We start from the raw sequence: 17,080 nt of genomic DNA, 5'->3' as shown, positions 1-17,080 counted from the left end.
TGGTAGGAGGGCACAGAGTTAAATTTCAGCTGATTTTGACTGTACATTGTCTCATACAGTACAGATCTTTTTAATAATTTTTGGTGTTAGTCCTGCCATGTTATTTCTGTTCACTTTATTTATGGCTCTGGCGGAGGTGTTGAAAAATGAAAAATGAAACAAAAAAATACTGTAGTTGTTACTGGTATGTTATGTGTTTTCACATGCAAAGAAAATGTTCTTGCAAACGAGGAAAGTACTCCCTTTTCCTGGAGAACTGTACACAATTCATCAGAATGTACATTTTTCTATTTCCTTTTGATTGTTCGGCTGTTGAATGACTTCAACATTTTAATTACTCTTTATGTATATATTGTCATAACTATGTATTAATAATAACAGGTGCACTTGTACAACTGTACTTAAAAGAATATAATTTTCTTTAGTTTCATCTTTTTTACATGTATTAAAGAAAAATGTGCAATTCTTTTGTCGCAGAATTTAGTTTTGTAGTGTTAGACATTAGAAGTTGTGTTAATGTGTCCTCAAAAACAGAGAAATGACTCAGTTACATTAATGTTGTTAAGCTTCCTTAGGAAATCATTGCATACATTTTATTAACCTTTGTATGGAGTTGTTTTACCAGTGTACTCCTTGTTTACTCCTATAAGTGTTGTTTCAAATTGTTGCTAAGAAGCAATTTTATTTGTTTGTAATGTTGAAAAATGAACGTTTTGCTTACATCTTTTGGCTGCTGTTTGTAGTTCAAAGCTACAGTCCTCTGTCATTTTTTTCCAACATCTGTTATCAGCAAGGATTGAGCATATAGTAGAGGAGGAGTTATGTGGCTTAGACTGAAAGACATGGTACTACCTTGTTCTAGAAGCACCAAGACTGTTAGAAGGCGATGAAGTAACTGAATATACTTGTTAAAAGTGTTGTGAATGAAGCTGTTGAAATGTGATTTGAGGCTTGGCTGAAGCCAGCCTTTTACTGGAAATTGGACTGGAGCGGTTGGACCTTACTGGTGCTAAGACAAAGGAGTCAGATAGCTCAGTGAAGAGCCTGTATTAAGACCCCTGTGATTACTCTCAGGGAAAAGAATGATGTTCTCTCAAGTGTTTTGTAAATGTGCTGATGTTACAAAACAATTTAAGTTGTGTTTTGCTAATAGCTAAATGGCAAACTTCAATTTGTTGGACTGTTCAAAAAATAACATATTAGTGAGTTTCAAGAACTATAACTAAAGCTTTAAGAAGGGACACAATTACTATTTTAATTTAATTAAATAGGCTTACTGCCTAGCTAACTTTTTTTTTCTTCCCTTTGTAAGTAATTAAGCAAAAGAAAATTTAACTGCAGCCACCTAAAAGTTCTGTGGCAGTTCTGAAGGGACCCTTTCGGGATTTCTCCCTGCTCCCCCCTTAGGCTGCATTAATGTTTACATACTGGCTGTTAACATTATAGCGGCGCCTGTCTCGTCGCTACAGTTAAGACTGTGTCACTGATAGTATTATAAAACTTGAGATTTAGGGCTTTTATAATTTGGTTGTAAAATCTTGCTCTGGGCAACTATTGGCAGCATGTTTTTAGTTGAAAACTTTGGGTGTTTTTCATCAAAAAAAATTCAGTATACGGGACTCTCTGGAAAATATTTAAAGCATGTGCATTTAAAAGGTGATATAGTGCAACAGTGCATGTTATAGAGAACATCTCTATATATACATTTATTTAGTGTTCCTAGAAACAAAAGTATTACTATGTATTGCTTAGAAAAGTGGCAGAAATATTGTCTAAGAACAGTATGGAATTTTTAGACTGTAGGTTTGTTCTCCTGCTGAAACATTCAGTTGCTGTTAGGGTTATTTGCTTGCTGTAAATGCCATTAGTCTGAATACATTATAAAGGAAGAATATGGCAGCACAGTACTGGTAAAAAGTATGCGCTGTCAATAAATGCAGAGTTTTTCTAAGTTTGTCCATTCAAATACAAATTTGTTGGTATATATTTCTGTATAGTAGTATAGTATATTTAGACTTGAGGTGATGATTTCCTTTCTCAAAATATTCTATGGTTATTCAGTTTGACGTCGTATTTTAGGGAAACCTCTAAATCACCAGTATGGAGGGGTGGGTGATCAAAAAAATTAAACAAATGGTTTTAACATAGCAAGTGTTTTTGCAAACTTTAGTCTTACTTGCTACCGGTAAGAAATTGAGAGAGCAAGCTACGTTGGGGGATGATTTTTTGCACATTTTTTGTGTTGTAGTGAAAAAAACCCTCAAGTTTGGATCATTTACATGAGTATTTTGTGGTCTAATCTGGTAAGGAGAGCTAGCGGGGAAACATTGCTTTGGAGTTTTACTCTTCTAGAGTGATTATTACTGTGAAGTATGGAGCCAAGCTGTAGAAGTTAATGGGAATGCCTTTTTTTTCTAAACCAAAATATGTTAAAATCCATTGCACTTCAGCAAGTGCCTCGGTGAGAGCCAATGTTTGAGACCTGTGTTTTTATAGTAACAGCATGTAAACATTTGAACATGTTTTGCTGCATGCTTTGAGGGCAATTGGTGCTATAGTTACCAGAGGGAGGGAAAACTGATCATTCAAGAGGGGGTGCAGGAGTCAGTCTGGAAGATGTTGTGATTGTGGGATCATTGTGAATGGCAGGTAGCTCAGGACGGGCAACTCTGGGAAGTGTTTTTCATGGAAAGTAGCATCTCTTGCTGACTTTGGATCTTAGCAGGAGCTCCTGCTCAGCACAGGGCTGAAGTATTTCTAATCAATGATTTACAGTAATTTGTCTTTCTGAGAAACGGGACCACCTGGCCTATGCTATGTTTGTCCTTACACACTCAGTCTCTAGTTTGGAAAAAAAGACCCCAATAGCCTGTTTTTTTTACACTAGAAAGATCGATGATCTCTGTAACGTATATCCCTGACAGTCATACCTTTGTTGATATTTTCAAAGAGATTTCTATTTTTCACTTAATGTTATAGCATTACATGTTAATTCTAGAAAAAATTCCTGAAGTTAATTTAACTGTGTTCAGTTAAATCAATGTTAATGAAGTCAGTTTTTAAGAACCACCTTTTAGAAGCACAGGAGCAGGCAATCCCATTGTGTCGTGAGCCAAGAAAGTGAGGCAGAAGACCATCTCAGCTGAACAGGAAGCTCCTCATGAAGCTCAAGAGGAAAAAGAAATTCTATCATCTCTGGAAGCAAGGTCAGGCTTCGCAGGAAGATTACAGAGCTGTGTTTTGCCTATGCAGGGAGAAGACACGAAAGGCCAAAAGCTCAGTTAGAGTTGAAACTGGCCAGTGTTGTATCTGACAACAAGAAGGGATTTTTTTAAGTACATGGATAGCAAAAGGAGGTCTAAATAAAATATTGGAGATGGTTGTCTGACTAATAGGGATAAAGAAAACGTGGAGGCATTCCATGCATTTTTTTGCCTCACTCTCTGATAAAGCTAGTAGACCTTGGGCTGCCTGGTCCCCTGAGTCGAAGGACCACAAGTGTGGGAACAGTGACTTTCCTTTTGTGGACACTGGAATTGTAAGGGACCAGCTGTATCAGCTGGATGCTCATAAGACCATGAGGCTTGATGGGATTCAACCCAGAGTACTGAAGGAGCTAGCAGATGTTACGGCAGGACATTTCTCGATCATCTAGCAAGGTCTTAGGAGTCTGGGAAGGTCCTTGCTGACTAGAAGCTGGCCAATGTTACTCCAGTCTACAAAAAGGGGCGTGAGGTAAGACCCAGGGAACTACAGACTTGTTAGTCTAACCTCCGTTCCTGGAAAAATTATGGAGAAGACCATACTGGGTACTATTGAAAGGCATTTAAATAATAATGCACTCATCAGGCACAGCCAGCATGGGCTCAAAAAAGGAAAGTCCTATTTAACTAATTTGATATCCTTCTATGACAAGGTTGCCTGCCTAGTGGATGAAGGAAAGGCTGTCATTTAAGTTGTAGCTGGATTGTGAAGCAGTCCTGTGTGAAAGAAAAAGCTGTCCTCTGTGGGTCATAAAAAGACACTGTGTTACTAGCGAGATGTAAACTCTGCGCTCCATTTGTAAAAGTTGCTCCACAGTAAAATTTGCTGCATTTAAATGAACTGTGGAAACCATTTTGTTCTTTATGCAAGAAAGATCCTCTCTCCCATACTGTGCTCTTAATTATTCCTACAGTCGGTCTGTCCTTCACCCCTGCCCTTTACTCCTTGTGATTCTGTGTACGCGCATAAGATGTAGGTATAATCCCTATACTTCTGCACACCTTTTAAAAAGAAGTGCTTACAGTCAACACTGACTTTTCTAACCATCTGAAATGTGCTTTTCTACTTCATACCGGTCATGTTTTCCCAATCAGTTGATTGATCAGTGAATGACCATTATGTGTCTCAGTTACAAAGGCAGTTTAGATAACTGTCTTAAGCTAGATTTCTTCCACTTCAGATGGCAAAAGTTTGGCAAGATGAATCCTATACTTGTGAACAGAGCAGGAACGATCCTTGGGGATCAGTGATTCCAGTCCCATGCATTTATGGTCAATCAGCCGAGGTTATAGACTAATCAGGCTTCTGGAAAACTGTAACCATGTTTGCAGAAGTGCTCAGCATCCAAGTTTTAGGAATTTTCAGCCTGCAGCATTCAAGTATTGGAAAAATTTGGTCCAGCTTGCTTGTGTGGTCCTTGGGAGTCTTGCACAAGATGGAAGAGCAGGAGAGCAGCTATAGCTTTATGGTCAACAATCCATTTTCTGGGATAACACAGACAGACATGAGTAAGAACACTGGAAGATCCCATGTAAAATATCTACCTGTGATTCTGGAGATGCTGGAGAATGTGTTGCAAACATCTGAGTGGGTCTGTACAGACTGAGTTTATTTTCTCTTAGTGTTGTTATGCTAAGAGACCTGGATTGTGCAGGACTAAATAGGTTGCATTTGCTCAATGGTCTACAGTTCCCTGAGTTTCAGGAGGATTTACCACTTTAGGCATAGCACCAGCTGTGAGGTTGCTTCATGAATGTTATGAAGACATCACCGGCAGCACCCGTTAAGCTCTGATCTACCTATCAGTTCACGTGGGACCAGCCTGGATGGACAAAGGGCAGTGCTAAGGTCAGGCTACAACCTGGGATAGATCCCAGGTGACTCTCTGTAGCTAGCTCTTCCTGCGCTGCTTTGTGAGTAATTGAGACTTGATTATAGTTAAATTTTTTTACTATTCTAAGGACCACTTTTGGCAAATCTGTTTTTGAAATGTTCACGTTGTAGGCCGCAAATGAAGTAAAAGTTATTTAGTCATCTATTAGTATAATTTTGTATTCTGTTTTTCATCATTAACCCCCCAAATCCCACAAAACCTAGAGTCCTGTTGAAATGCATACAGAAAAAATGTTAAAATTCAGACTGCTGCTGAACATTGTACTATTCTGCAAGACTGACTTGGATTCAAATGGCACAAACTGGATTAATTACTCTGTTCTGTCTGCTCAGCACTAGCATCCAGGAGACACTCATTTGGATTTCCTTGGCTTAAGCAAACACTTAATACATCTTCTGCATCTGAATGCTTGCGTGCAACGTGCAGCTCCCAGAGGGGGGAAAATAAATATTCTGCTAGTGTAGAATAAACCTCAGATGCTGCCTAGGTGAGCTGGCTGTAGTGCTGGCTGATGTGGCAATGAAAAGCTTGACATTTACCTGGCGAGCTAACATCCGTGCCTACCATGCTTCTGGTACAATGGCTGAAAGTCTTTGAGGGAACTTGTCTGTGATACGTTCCTCAGGTCTGCTTGTAGGATATTGGTTTTAGATAGCACAGATGAGAGAAGCTTAAATCTTTGTTTCCATATGAGCCACACCTATAAACCCTCTGTAAATGAAGTGACTGTTTCCTGTAGCCTTATTGCTCCCAGGGAATTAACGTTGTTGTTAGCTCCTGCAGCAGGAAAAGTGTGGAGGGAGAAACCTAGAATGGTAATGATTTGCTATATTTAACCACGCAAGGGTTTTCTGTGGTGAAGATTACAGCAGCGTACTGTGGTTAAACATCTTGCTTCCCCTTCCTGCCCTGTCCCCCCCACATCCCAGGACAGAAAATGACACATTTTTATTTCCTTTAGTAAGTCCTATGGATTGCATAGTGTTTCTTGTAATCAGATGACCTCCACTCCAGATGGAAACTTTTTAATTAAGTAAGCATATGCTGTTAAAACCTTCTCCTAAAGATGGTCTGTCTGAAAAGCAGGAACAACAGAGTCCACTGCATTAAAGGCAAGCATAAAACAGGTCTCATGAGTTTGGGCCAGTGCCTGTCATCGCAATCCAGGCTGCTCCAACTTTAGTGAAAGACAGAAACAATATGGATTGTCTGGTAGTACAGCATCATTTTGTCTGCTTGAAGGAATTTGTATGTGCTCCATCTTGCTTCATCAATGATGATTTTTTCCTTTTAAGCCCTTCAGTGTCCATTATTCATTCCTTGTGAGCAGTGGATCGAGGAACTAGCAAGAATGCTCCAATATCAGCCATTGGCATTTTGGATCTTGGAGCTTAAAGTTTGAAAATTATCGGTTCAAACTGGACTTGGCAATGGCTTCTCTCTCTCTTTGGTAGGTGACGTGTCACATTAACATCTCACTGTAGTATCTGGCACAGTTTGTCATCAAATACTGATGTCCTGCCAGAAATCAACTTCTCAGTCGTAGGGATGTGCTGAAATGACTCTTAGTCAAACTCTTGGTATGGCTGCCCTACCTTTCTACAGAAGATTTACATTGGCTTCTGACACTGGGACCCCTTGTGTTCCGGGCCCTTACAGGTGAAGGCACGCTCTTTTAACAGTGTTAATCTGTCTTCTGCATGACTAATTCATAGTTCCTAACTGGATTCGAAGCCTGCTTTTAATATGACTTAATATACTCGGGAGTTTTAAAGGGGGAAAAAATGCAAATGGGCACCGTATGTTGGCAAGTGCAAGTCCAAACCCTGCTGCTGCTGGAATAGCTGGTCTGCCAGTTCTGAGCGTAAGGGCATTTAGAAGTTAGTTGCACCATGTGAAAGGCTGCAGTTGTCTTCTGTTAGAGTTGGATTGATTTGTCACATGAGCTTTTTTTTGCATATTACTTCAGGTATTTGGTAAACAGTGTAATGTGATCACAAATGTAATCATTAAAACATTATGAGTCTAAAGAGAAAATTAGCTCTAAACATGCAAACAAAACAATAGCTACTAGTTTGACAGACTAGAAAAAGAGCATTAGGCTGCTTAAGACTTTTGAAATAGATTAAAAAAACCTGTTGATTTGAGTAGCTTATCAAAAAACTTGTCATGTGGAATGGACTGTCTCAAACTGGGCACAGCATATGAATTGGGGAGAGAAAGGCAGCTATTTCAAAGGGTTTCTTGGGAAGCCTCTGGAGCTGCTTCTCACCGTGGATGGGATGTGCAGATAGGGTATGGGTGAAGGGCTGGAGGGTAGAGGTGAAGGAGAACAGGTCACATACTGGACGAATTTCCACTGGTGCTGGGACGGCTCCAAGCTGTCTGCTAGGGTAGTAGCCTTAGAGGAGAAGTTTTTCTCTTTCTTCCAGTCTTTCTCACTCCCACGATACACCAAGTATATGTCCACGGCCAGTGAATACTGCCTATCTCTGCAACTCTGAAATTTCCATGCCCTGCCTTTCTCTTCTTCCTAATTGTTATTAACAGTTCTGTCCATTATGTCCTCTCTTTGCTATGAAACAGTGATTGCCAGCAAAATCTGTAGAAGCAATGACCCTCTGCTGCTAAGGATACCCAAAGCGGTTTTGCTCAAAAAGAGTACTTGCTTTTGTGCCCTACGTAGAAGGAAGCGGCCAAGCAGCACATATTGTATCCTGACTGAGAAGGTGCCCAGAAAAGAACTGAATGTTTTCTTTTTGATTGACTGAGTTGATTAAAAACAATTCCGTGTTACTATCAACAGTCCAAAGAAATTGTTATTTGAGGCCTTACTTAACACTAGATAGGCCTTCTATACCAAGAATGTTAGTAATTTAAAAAATTGCTGGAAATCCTTCATTTCTTTTCCTGAGGTTTGATTAATTTGTTATTCTTCTGTTATCTACTAGTCAATCCTTTCATGAAACTAATAAGCTTTGGAATCAGACTTTTATCTCTTCATGGAATCTTGTGAGGTTAAATCACACTTTAATTAAGATTTTTTTTTTTTTTTCTCCTGTAGGTCAGCCTTTGTTTTGACTCTGTTGGCTCTGTAGACACCATAGAGAAACTGGGAGAGGAGGAAGAGGGAGGGAATGATGAAAGAAAATCTGTATAAAATCCGAGTGTAAAACAGTTAAAAAATCAAACTGTAGATGTTATTGTGTGTTGCACTAGCTGAAAACTCAGAAAGAATTATTGGTACTAATTTAACTGGAATGTATTACTGTAGATATATTTTCTTTCTGGCTTTTCTCCCTTTCTAGTTTTCTCATACCCTTTCTTTGGCGTGTGTTCAAATCATAGAACATGTTGAGTTTCTTTTCTTTCCTTTTAAGAACAACAAATTCAGAGTCTTTGCAAGAAAAAAATAACCATTTTACTGAACATGTAATGTGCTCAAAGCAAGTATTACTGATTTGCAGTTTTGAGCAACTTCAGTTTCCCCAACCTGTGAAGTATCCATTTCTTACTCGAAACAACTCAAAATTTTGAAATAAAAAATTTCTTCAAAAAACCCAGTGGGCTGTGGATCCTTAAGCTGTATGTTTTTGATATGAAGTTATGTCCTTGAACGTTATCTTCGTGTGAAAGACTTGCTACTGGTATTTACTAAGCTCAAAAAGTAATAATTTTCTTTTTTGAAAACTTATTGCTTAGGTCTGTTTTCATAAATTTTGGCATTATTTTGAAAGCTTATCTGTTCGTGCTGATTTTAAGTGAACTTTTGCACCAGGATTTTGCTGCTGGCCTCCAGCTGTCAGTAGGAAATTGGTGGGTGTGAGAGATTAACGATACCCTAAACATAATCTGTAGTACTTGTGTTATTACAGGGATGCAATCGCAACTCCAGATCTATAGTTGGTTAACTTGTGGTGTCAAGCTGCTGTAGAGCAGGGAAAAAAAAGAAAAAAAACCCCAAAAAAACAACCAACCCCTCTTCATTTTGACCTTTTTCTTTTTGGGGGAAACCTGTGATTTGTGTGTTTGATTTAATTGTGCAGGTTATAAAGTGGTGTGTTTTACAGTGTGTGGGGGAGGGAAGCTGGGGGGAGGAATTCTTCCTGTTTTTGCAGACCACAAATCCTGTCTGGGGAGCCATTACAAACTATTATGTTAGCTTCTTACTTTATGTAAGAAATTAAAGTGAGAGTTAACTCTTTCTTTTCTTTTCTTTTTTTTTAAAAAAGGACAAACATCTTGCAATTTTACTATAACAAGTCAGTACAGCATAAATTATATGTTCTTTACCGTTTTTTGTATATTGCATCCCATATATACCTTTGAATCCCCTGATTCCTTTGGAAATAGTTCTATTTGTGATTTCTTAGACTTGTAGACAATCCAGAAAAGGATTCACAGCTAAATTAAGGTGGTAACTGTCAGATTATGCAGCAGACTAAATGAACAGTGATACTCATATAAAATTGAAACTTGAATTTGTAGGAATCTTATAAAAATGTATTTTTTTCAGAACTTTGTAATGTTAAAGCCACATGTAGTTCGATTTTGTCGTATAGGTCACAAGAAAAAGTACGTTTGACTTGTTTCTTCCTAGTACCTATTTATTCTCAGGTCAGGCTTGTTGGTTTGACAACACTAAGAATTTCTGGAAAAGCAAATAGTAGGAATGTGACATTTTGGACCGGGGATGAAATTAGAAAGCTTTATAGCAAAGCTAAAACTATTCTTGTCTTAGTGGTGAGTTGGATATTTTTATTTTGTGGGGTTTTGCCCCCCAGCTGTTTAAATTTACTATATACATGGAGAAACATCAGTGAGACTTTTTAATCCGAGAACACGTTCTCTTAGTTGCATGCATCAAGACTTTTAACATGCTGCTTTGTCCACCCTCAGGCTCCTTCTAGCCACCTCTGCTGCTGTATGCTGGGTTACAAGAGCTGTAGCAGGGTGTGGGGCCTGGGTGTACTTGCTCCAGTACGTACCTCACCCTGTGGTGTGAATTTACTGGCTCACTGTTACAGCTCACACCTAGAGCTATTCTCACTGAGAGGTGCCTGTTTAGTCAATTTGTGTGAATTTTGTACACAGTGGTATTCATCTTGCTGTAGTTATTTCCTGTTATTTCTGACTTGGTCACTTATTTCCCCTTTAGTTTTGAGCAAGAAAAAAAAAGTGATTATAAAAACCACAAGACTGGTAAAAAAATGCAATTATAGTAGTTCAAATATGTCTAATTAATTGCAGTGAATGTTTAGATTTCAGGATGCCTACTCAGACAGGTTTGTGATTTAACTGAAGCAAGGCAATAGAGAAAACAATGCTTTAAGCTTCGTATTGTCAAAAAAAGTTGTTGATGAGAAAACTGCAGGGACTGAAGTACTACATATTAGACATATAAGATAGACAGGGCAAGGCAAAATGTGAAAAATATTTAAAAGGAGGAATGAATATTGAGAGAGGTTACTTCTCTAACGTGGCTGTTTAGAGAAGGTGTTTTCTTTCTGTTGGAAGTTTTCTTTGAGTGCTGCTGTGGTTGCAATAATTAATTTTTGGTAAAATTGCCATGAGCATAAGTACGTTATAAGGATTCATCCCACCTTCAGGCATTGGGGTGGATTTTTGTTGCTCTTTTTTTAGCTTAGCAACAAAGGAAAACCATAAGTATATTGAAGGAAAACCATAAATAAAGAGAGGGAACTGGCAGTGAGTTTCATAGGAAAAAACATCTTGCTTGTATTTCTAAAATTGGTATTTTGTGTGATTTGCTATTATATGAAGCAAAAGCTCTTGCTACCTGTGAAAGTAAAGTTATTCTTTGAATTTTATAACGTGTCAAGCTAAGCAAGAAAACATTCTTTAGGAAACTGTTCCACAAACAATATGTTGGCATGCAGATTTGGACAGTTGTCATTGCTTCTGTTGGCACCAATAGGATTTTTAATTCATGCGTAAGGGGCATTGGACTTTGGCCTCAAGCAAGTAAGTTTTCCACAATTTACAGCACTTACATGAAAATATAAATACCTTGCTCACAGGCAGATGAATTCAAAGTTTGAGAGAGGCACTTAGTGATTTCTTTAAAATGCTATTGATCAAACAAGGAATAGGGAATCTTTAATCTGTCTTTTATTTCCTGTATTTTCATTTTAAGTCCTTGAAGATGAGTTCTGAAAAATTGGAGCACTTCCAGTGAAGAACCATGAGTATGATTAAAGTCTTAGGGAACGCTGTGAAAAAACTAAAGGAGCTCAGTTTTTGTTTAAGAAATGGTGTGTGGGTGATGTGGTTGGACTCTGTAGTGTTATAGTGGAGGTACAGATGTAACTGGCTTTCTTGTCTACACTAGTGTGCAAATTGTAAAGGTAAGTAGCATTAGAATAACTTACAGTGGTTGTGGTGACTTCATTGGAAATACTTGAAGACAAATTTGATCTTTTTAAAGAAGTGGCTAATTCATTAAAGAAAAGTTTGTGTTTTTAGTTAGGAAGTCAGATTATTTATCTCTGTAATATCTTTTGATTCTATGATCTGTGGAAAAATTATGTATAATATTTTGAAGTTGCTTTCCACCTTTTTTTTTTGTTTGTTTGTTTTGGGCTTTTTTGTTTGTTTGGTTTTTTGGTAGAATGACAGAATTGTTCAGATGGACCGTGGGAGGTCAGCTAGTGCAGCTTCCTGCTCAGAGCAGGACTAGCACTCAATTCGGATCAGCTTGCTTAGGGATTTGTCTGGTCAGGCCTTGCAAACCTCTGAGGACAGAGGTCTGACAGCCTCTCTGCGTCTCTGCTCCAGTGCTTGGCTGTCTTGATGGAGAAAATGCTGTTTCCTCTGGTCAAGTCAAAATCTCCCCGGCTGTGTTCGTGGTCCTCCCTGCCGGCTGATCAATGCCTGTCTTGTATCTGGGATCAGAACCGGGCGCAGTACTCCATGTGGTGTAGTGAGTGCCTAGTAAAGGGGATTAATCATTTCCCTTCACCTCCTACCTACACTTCTGGTAGTACAGCCCAGTACGCTGCTAGGCTTCCTTGCTATTTTTATCCTATAGTTTTTTGGTTTTTTTAAAAGTTATTTTAGACTCTTTCCTCTGGGCAGTGCAATCACAAAAATATGTGGTTCTCTGTTGAGGTTTATAGGCCATAGTTTAATTGCTATTGCTGTTAGAGTTTGGTCTGAACATTACCAAGTGGTCCAAAAAACAAATTATATCAAATGAAACTTTTCTTTGAGGAAAATATAAATGAACGAGACAATTATTTTCTTGAAGCCTGTGGTCTGTTGTAATTTAAACATTAAAAGTGGAATCCACAGGACTGGAATTGTTCAGCCACAAATGAGGTGACCTGTGTTGCATAACTAATCTCTGAGACATTGCTTAGTCCTCTAACAAGCATACAAGAAAATTCATGTGAAAGTGTGAAAAGATTTAGGAGAAACAAAATGAAAAGTATGCTAAACACTTCTAGCCTTTGATAATTGAAGGGCAATTAAAAACGTGATTGCTTTCATGCAATCCCTTCTCAGGTAAAAGATGCCAGTCTTGTTAAGACTTTTTCAGAACAGTTTTTCTTCAGTTTTTTAATTTAACACAACAGACTGCCGGGATGGACCAGGATGTGCTGTCCCATCTCTTGTCCTTGTCATGGTTCAGCCCCAGCTGGCAGCTGAGCACCATGCAGCTGCTCACTCACTCCACCCCGGTGGGATGAGGAGGAGAATGGGAAGACAAAGGCAAAACTTGTGGGTGAGATAAGAACGGTTCACTGGGACAGCAAAGGGAGAGGGAAGTAACAGCAGTACTTATAAAAGAGTGTACATAATGCAATTTGCTCACTGCATGACGTCATGGTGTGGAATATCCCTTTGGCTAGTTTGGGTCAGCTGTCCTGGCTGTGTCCCCTCCCAGCTTCTTATGAAAATTAACTCTATCCTAGCCAAAAACCAAAAACCAGGACAGTCCCACAGATGCGTCTCTGGGATGTTGACTTATGTCCTTGTTCTAGTTCACCCATGGTCTGCCACTCGTGGATTGTGCCCCTAGCTTGTGTTTTTCTTTCCGGAATTAAAGATCTCATATGTCATTGGAAACAGAGCAGAGTATGGATATACTACGAGTTAAAGAGGTGCGAGGAAGGCGGTGGGAAGCCAGAATGAAATAAACATCTTGGTGAGAACAGCCTCTGGAAGAAAATGGCATGAGACAAAGATGATGGAGGAGTAAGGGGCTGTAAGGATTTGTGTGTGTCCGCTTGGGCTTTCCCGTAGTGACCTTGCCTGCCCATCACTGGTGTGACTAGCAGGTGGTTAGGCATGGCTGACTAATTATTTTTGTTGTTTAATTATTTCCTCCTCTTGTAATACCATTTCCCAATTAGATCCTTTTCTTATTTACCAGCTGCAGTTTTAATACAGTCCTTGGGTTGTATCAGTGACCCTTTTCCTTGGCCTACCTCCATCTTTCTGTCCTGTTTTCCATCAGCTGTCATTGTTACAAAATAGTGCAACATTTTCTGAACTTCCACCCACTTTTTTAACAGTTGGGTTCAGGGTTGGGTTATGCAGAGGCTTTTTTTTTTTTCTTTCTTTCTTTCCTTCCCCCCCCCCTCCCCCCAGAAACATGGAGCTATTTATTTTTAAAGCAGTCACAGAATGAATTTGGGGAAAGCAAGCTATTTCTGCTTGGAGTTCGCCAAGGCCTCATACAGCAGCAGATAGAGATGGACTTTTGCTGCAGGCACTTTCAGATGATGTCATCTAGCAGCTTTCTGTATTTTCACCTCCGGAAATTACTTGCTTGTGCACATTTGTTGTCTGCACATTTTCCCTCTTCCCAACCATCTACTTCTTGCATCGGTGTTGCTGCAGCTGCACTGCAGCTTCTGATTTCTTTCCTTCCTCTTCTCCAGCTCCTTTTCCTTTGTTTTGTCTTTGCGGTTGGTGAGTTGCATTTTACACTTAGCCAAAAGGGACCACAATAGAAGCTAAAACTCTGTTAGATCAAATTCTTAGTTTTTTAGTACTTAAAAAATATAAAAAACATAAAAATTATCAGTGGGAGGCTAAAAGACCCTGCCTGCATGTCATCCCTGCCTGTGTGACATAGAAACTGAAGGACAGAGTCCAAGTAAATTATGTGCACGTAGAATAGTCATGCTGTTTGGTGCACACTATACATGATACGATTGCAAATGCACGCACTATACTCTTAAAGCTGCTTCTGTCACTCAGTAGCTGCTGGTAGCTTCTCGCAGGACGTCTTTGAAGTTCTGATCTTTTCCAGAATACTCAAAATGCATTAAGTTACCATATTAGCTCTCCTAGGTAAATTTAATTCTGTGTTTCCAAGCAGTTGAGTGTTTGGATATTTATCCTAAACTTTTAATACTAATACAGGGGTAAAAAAATAAATCCAGGAAACATGAAATAACCAGTATTTTTCTCCCCACCACAAAAAATTAAAATAAAATTTACATTACACAGAACTGTGTTGGCTACCACTTTGGTAATCAGGAGGGTCAGGACACCAATATTATTTTATCATCTGAGTTAATCAGCTGAAAGACTAGGTAGTTGTTTGCACAACAGCTTGAGAGTTGAATTCATCTATTGCATGAGGTGAATTTTCACCCCTTCCTGGTCAGAAGCATCATGATATATTTTGATGCTTTATTGCAAGTTGTAGAGGTCTCTTTGCTTTAACGTTTACAGACCCTATTCCCTATCTGTTGTCTTTGTTTCTTGTGTGCCTCATCCTCGCCAAATCTTCAGATTCAGGCTTTTTTTTTCTTAAGTTTCCGTGCTAGAGTCTTGTTTCTAACACCTGACACAGAGTGGTTCTCGACGGAAAAGGTATACAAAGACCAGATTCGTAACTCTGCTTTCTAAAAAAACCAGCCAACCAACCAAACTGATTTTGCAAGTTAAAGTTTTGAATTTAAGCCAAATTTGAATCTTCCCTGTCAATAGAGAGCAGCTTGTGGAACTCAGGATGGTGCATCATTGCTTCCCACAAATTCAATGTGATCTGAAAGCACCGAAGCTTTTAAATCGAATATAATATCTGTACCTTAGATATCTGCTGTGAGAAACCTTGATCTGGATGCGTAACTTGGAAAAGTTTTAAACACCTAAACATGGAGTCTGAAAATACTGAATAAACTTTTTTTTTTTATATTTGAAGCCTGGGAATAATGCAATAGGGATTTCTCTGTTCCCTGCTACCTGTGATTTTGTTTTACTTGCTTCTTCAACTGACGTGATAGCAAGATATGTTCGGTTAATGTACCGTTCTCTTAAGCACTCTATGGATGCTTGAAAACTTAAAGTCTTATGACGAAATGGAACATACAAGCCATGGTTGGACCTTCTGTTATTCATTTAGCAGCAATTTAAAAAAATCCTGAATGATGTGAAGACAAAGATGAGATCAAGTTATAAACTCAGTTCCATATTGAGAAACTTCAATGGTTAAACATGTGGTGCTGTCTATGTTATTTTCAAGTTTTGCGTGTAACAACAGTGGGGACAGTAAGAAAAATCCCAAATACTACAAGGCTGACAGTAAAATCAAGAAGTTAATAACACCAGTGAAGTAAGAAATACTAAAACTGAGTTTTCCAGCCTTTGCCCATAGTTGCTAAGCTAATCTTTGCAGAAGAGGAGGAATGAATGAAGGCAAGGCAGATCTGCAGTGGTAAGGTTTTCCACTTTCTCAAGGCCAACGGTGACTTGCAAATGCTGTGCAGGAAATAACTGTTGGGTTTTTTTCATCTGGACCCTACAGTGACATCCAATACAGTCTGTTGCTGGAGCAGCTCACATCTGCGTAGTCAAGAGTTCAGTTTTGGCCTTGTGCTGCAGTAGCATCAGGAAAAGTGTGAGTGTGTAAGCTCAGGTTTGTGCTTCTGTCTAAATAGCAGTGTGAGCTATGGGTTGAGACATAGAGACAGAACCAAAAATAGAAGGGGGAAAAAAAAAAGAAAAAAGATAAAGGTTAGAAGAGAAAATGGTGGCCGCTGTGCCAGGGCACTGTTGGTGGTGTGACTCTCGACTAGAAAGGTAGGGCATGCTGCTTTGAGCCATGATTTCTGCATCGTCAGTCTTAGTAGAAGACACTTTTCATGATAACGTAAGCAAAAGGGCTAAAGCCCCTTGAGTTATGTAGCACCGATCACAAAATAGAAGTTAACACACAAGCATTTTTCTGTAAATTCACAATTTAACTTAGGCTTTGGCCATGGTTTATACGCTTACATTACCAGCTTGTGTGTAGGCTTTTATTTTGTGGTGAGTGCTGTGTAATTCAAGGTGCCTTGCCCCTTCATGGAGGCTTCAGGACTCGTGCAGTAGTGAGTTGCTATATATAACTTGGTTCATGTAATTCCTCACTGCTTTGAATACCATGCTATCAAGGGTCTATTTTTGGTTTCATACTTATTTTTCTATAGGGTAGTAATGATTCATCCTCCATCAATAATCTGGTTTTTTAAACTCTCTTCTTTAATAAAATATTCTTAATGTTTAAAGTGTTTTTCTTCAGTGTGCAAAAAATGTTTAATTCATTCACTAATTTTATAATTTCTGTTTATAGGAGAGGTCTCCTCACAATTTACATGGCCAATCAAGTAAGTAGTACTTTATTTCAAGAATAAAAATATATAAGATCCATTGGAAATGTATCTTGTTTAAAATTGATGTTGAGATTCATTACCTTTTTAATGCTTCCAGGATTTTTCTTTAAGAGTCATGTGTTATTAAATAAATAAAATTATCTTAAGAGCAAATTGTGACCATAGGTCTTTTGGAAGAAGCTGTAAGGCAGAGGCTGAGATGCATTTCATGGTGCTATGCTCAAAATTTCTTGTATCATAGGCCCAGAAAAATGGGTAGTTTTATATATCCCTTCCATAGCAGAATGGC

At 38.7% G+C, this 17,080-nt stretch overlaps 1 protein-coding gene across 2 annotated transcripts in view; it reads left to right on the top strand.

Moving 5' to 3' along the window:
- TMEM135 (transmembrane protein 135) overlaps nt 1-17,080 on the top strand; it is a 187,208-nt gene that overhangs the window by 26,055 nt on the left and 144,073 nt on the right. For both annotated transcript variants that reach the window (XM_054813467.1, XM_054813476.1), the window contains one exon: nt 16,752-16,785. In XM_054813467.1, coding sequence (XP_054669442.1) covers nt 16,752-16,785 — 34 coding nt within the window. The remainder of the gene's footprint in view (nt 1-16,751; nt 16,786-17,080) is intronic.

Source organism: Grus americana, chromosome 1 (assembly GCF_028858705.1).
Source record: "Grus americana isolate bGruAme1 chromosome 1, bGruAme1.mat, whole genome shotgun sequence".
Classification (NCBI taxonomy): Eukaryota; Metazoa; Chordata; class Aves; order Gruiformes; family Gruidae; genus Grus; species Grus americana.
The sequence above is the reverse complement of the archived record's forward strand: the minus strand, read 5'-3'. Positions and strand labels throughout refer to the sequence as shown.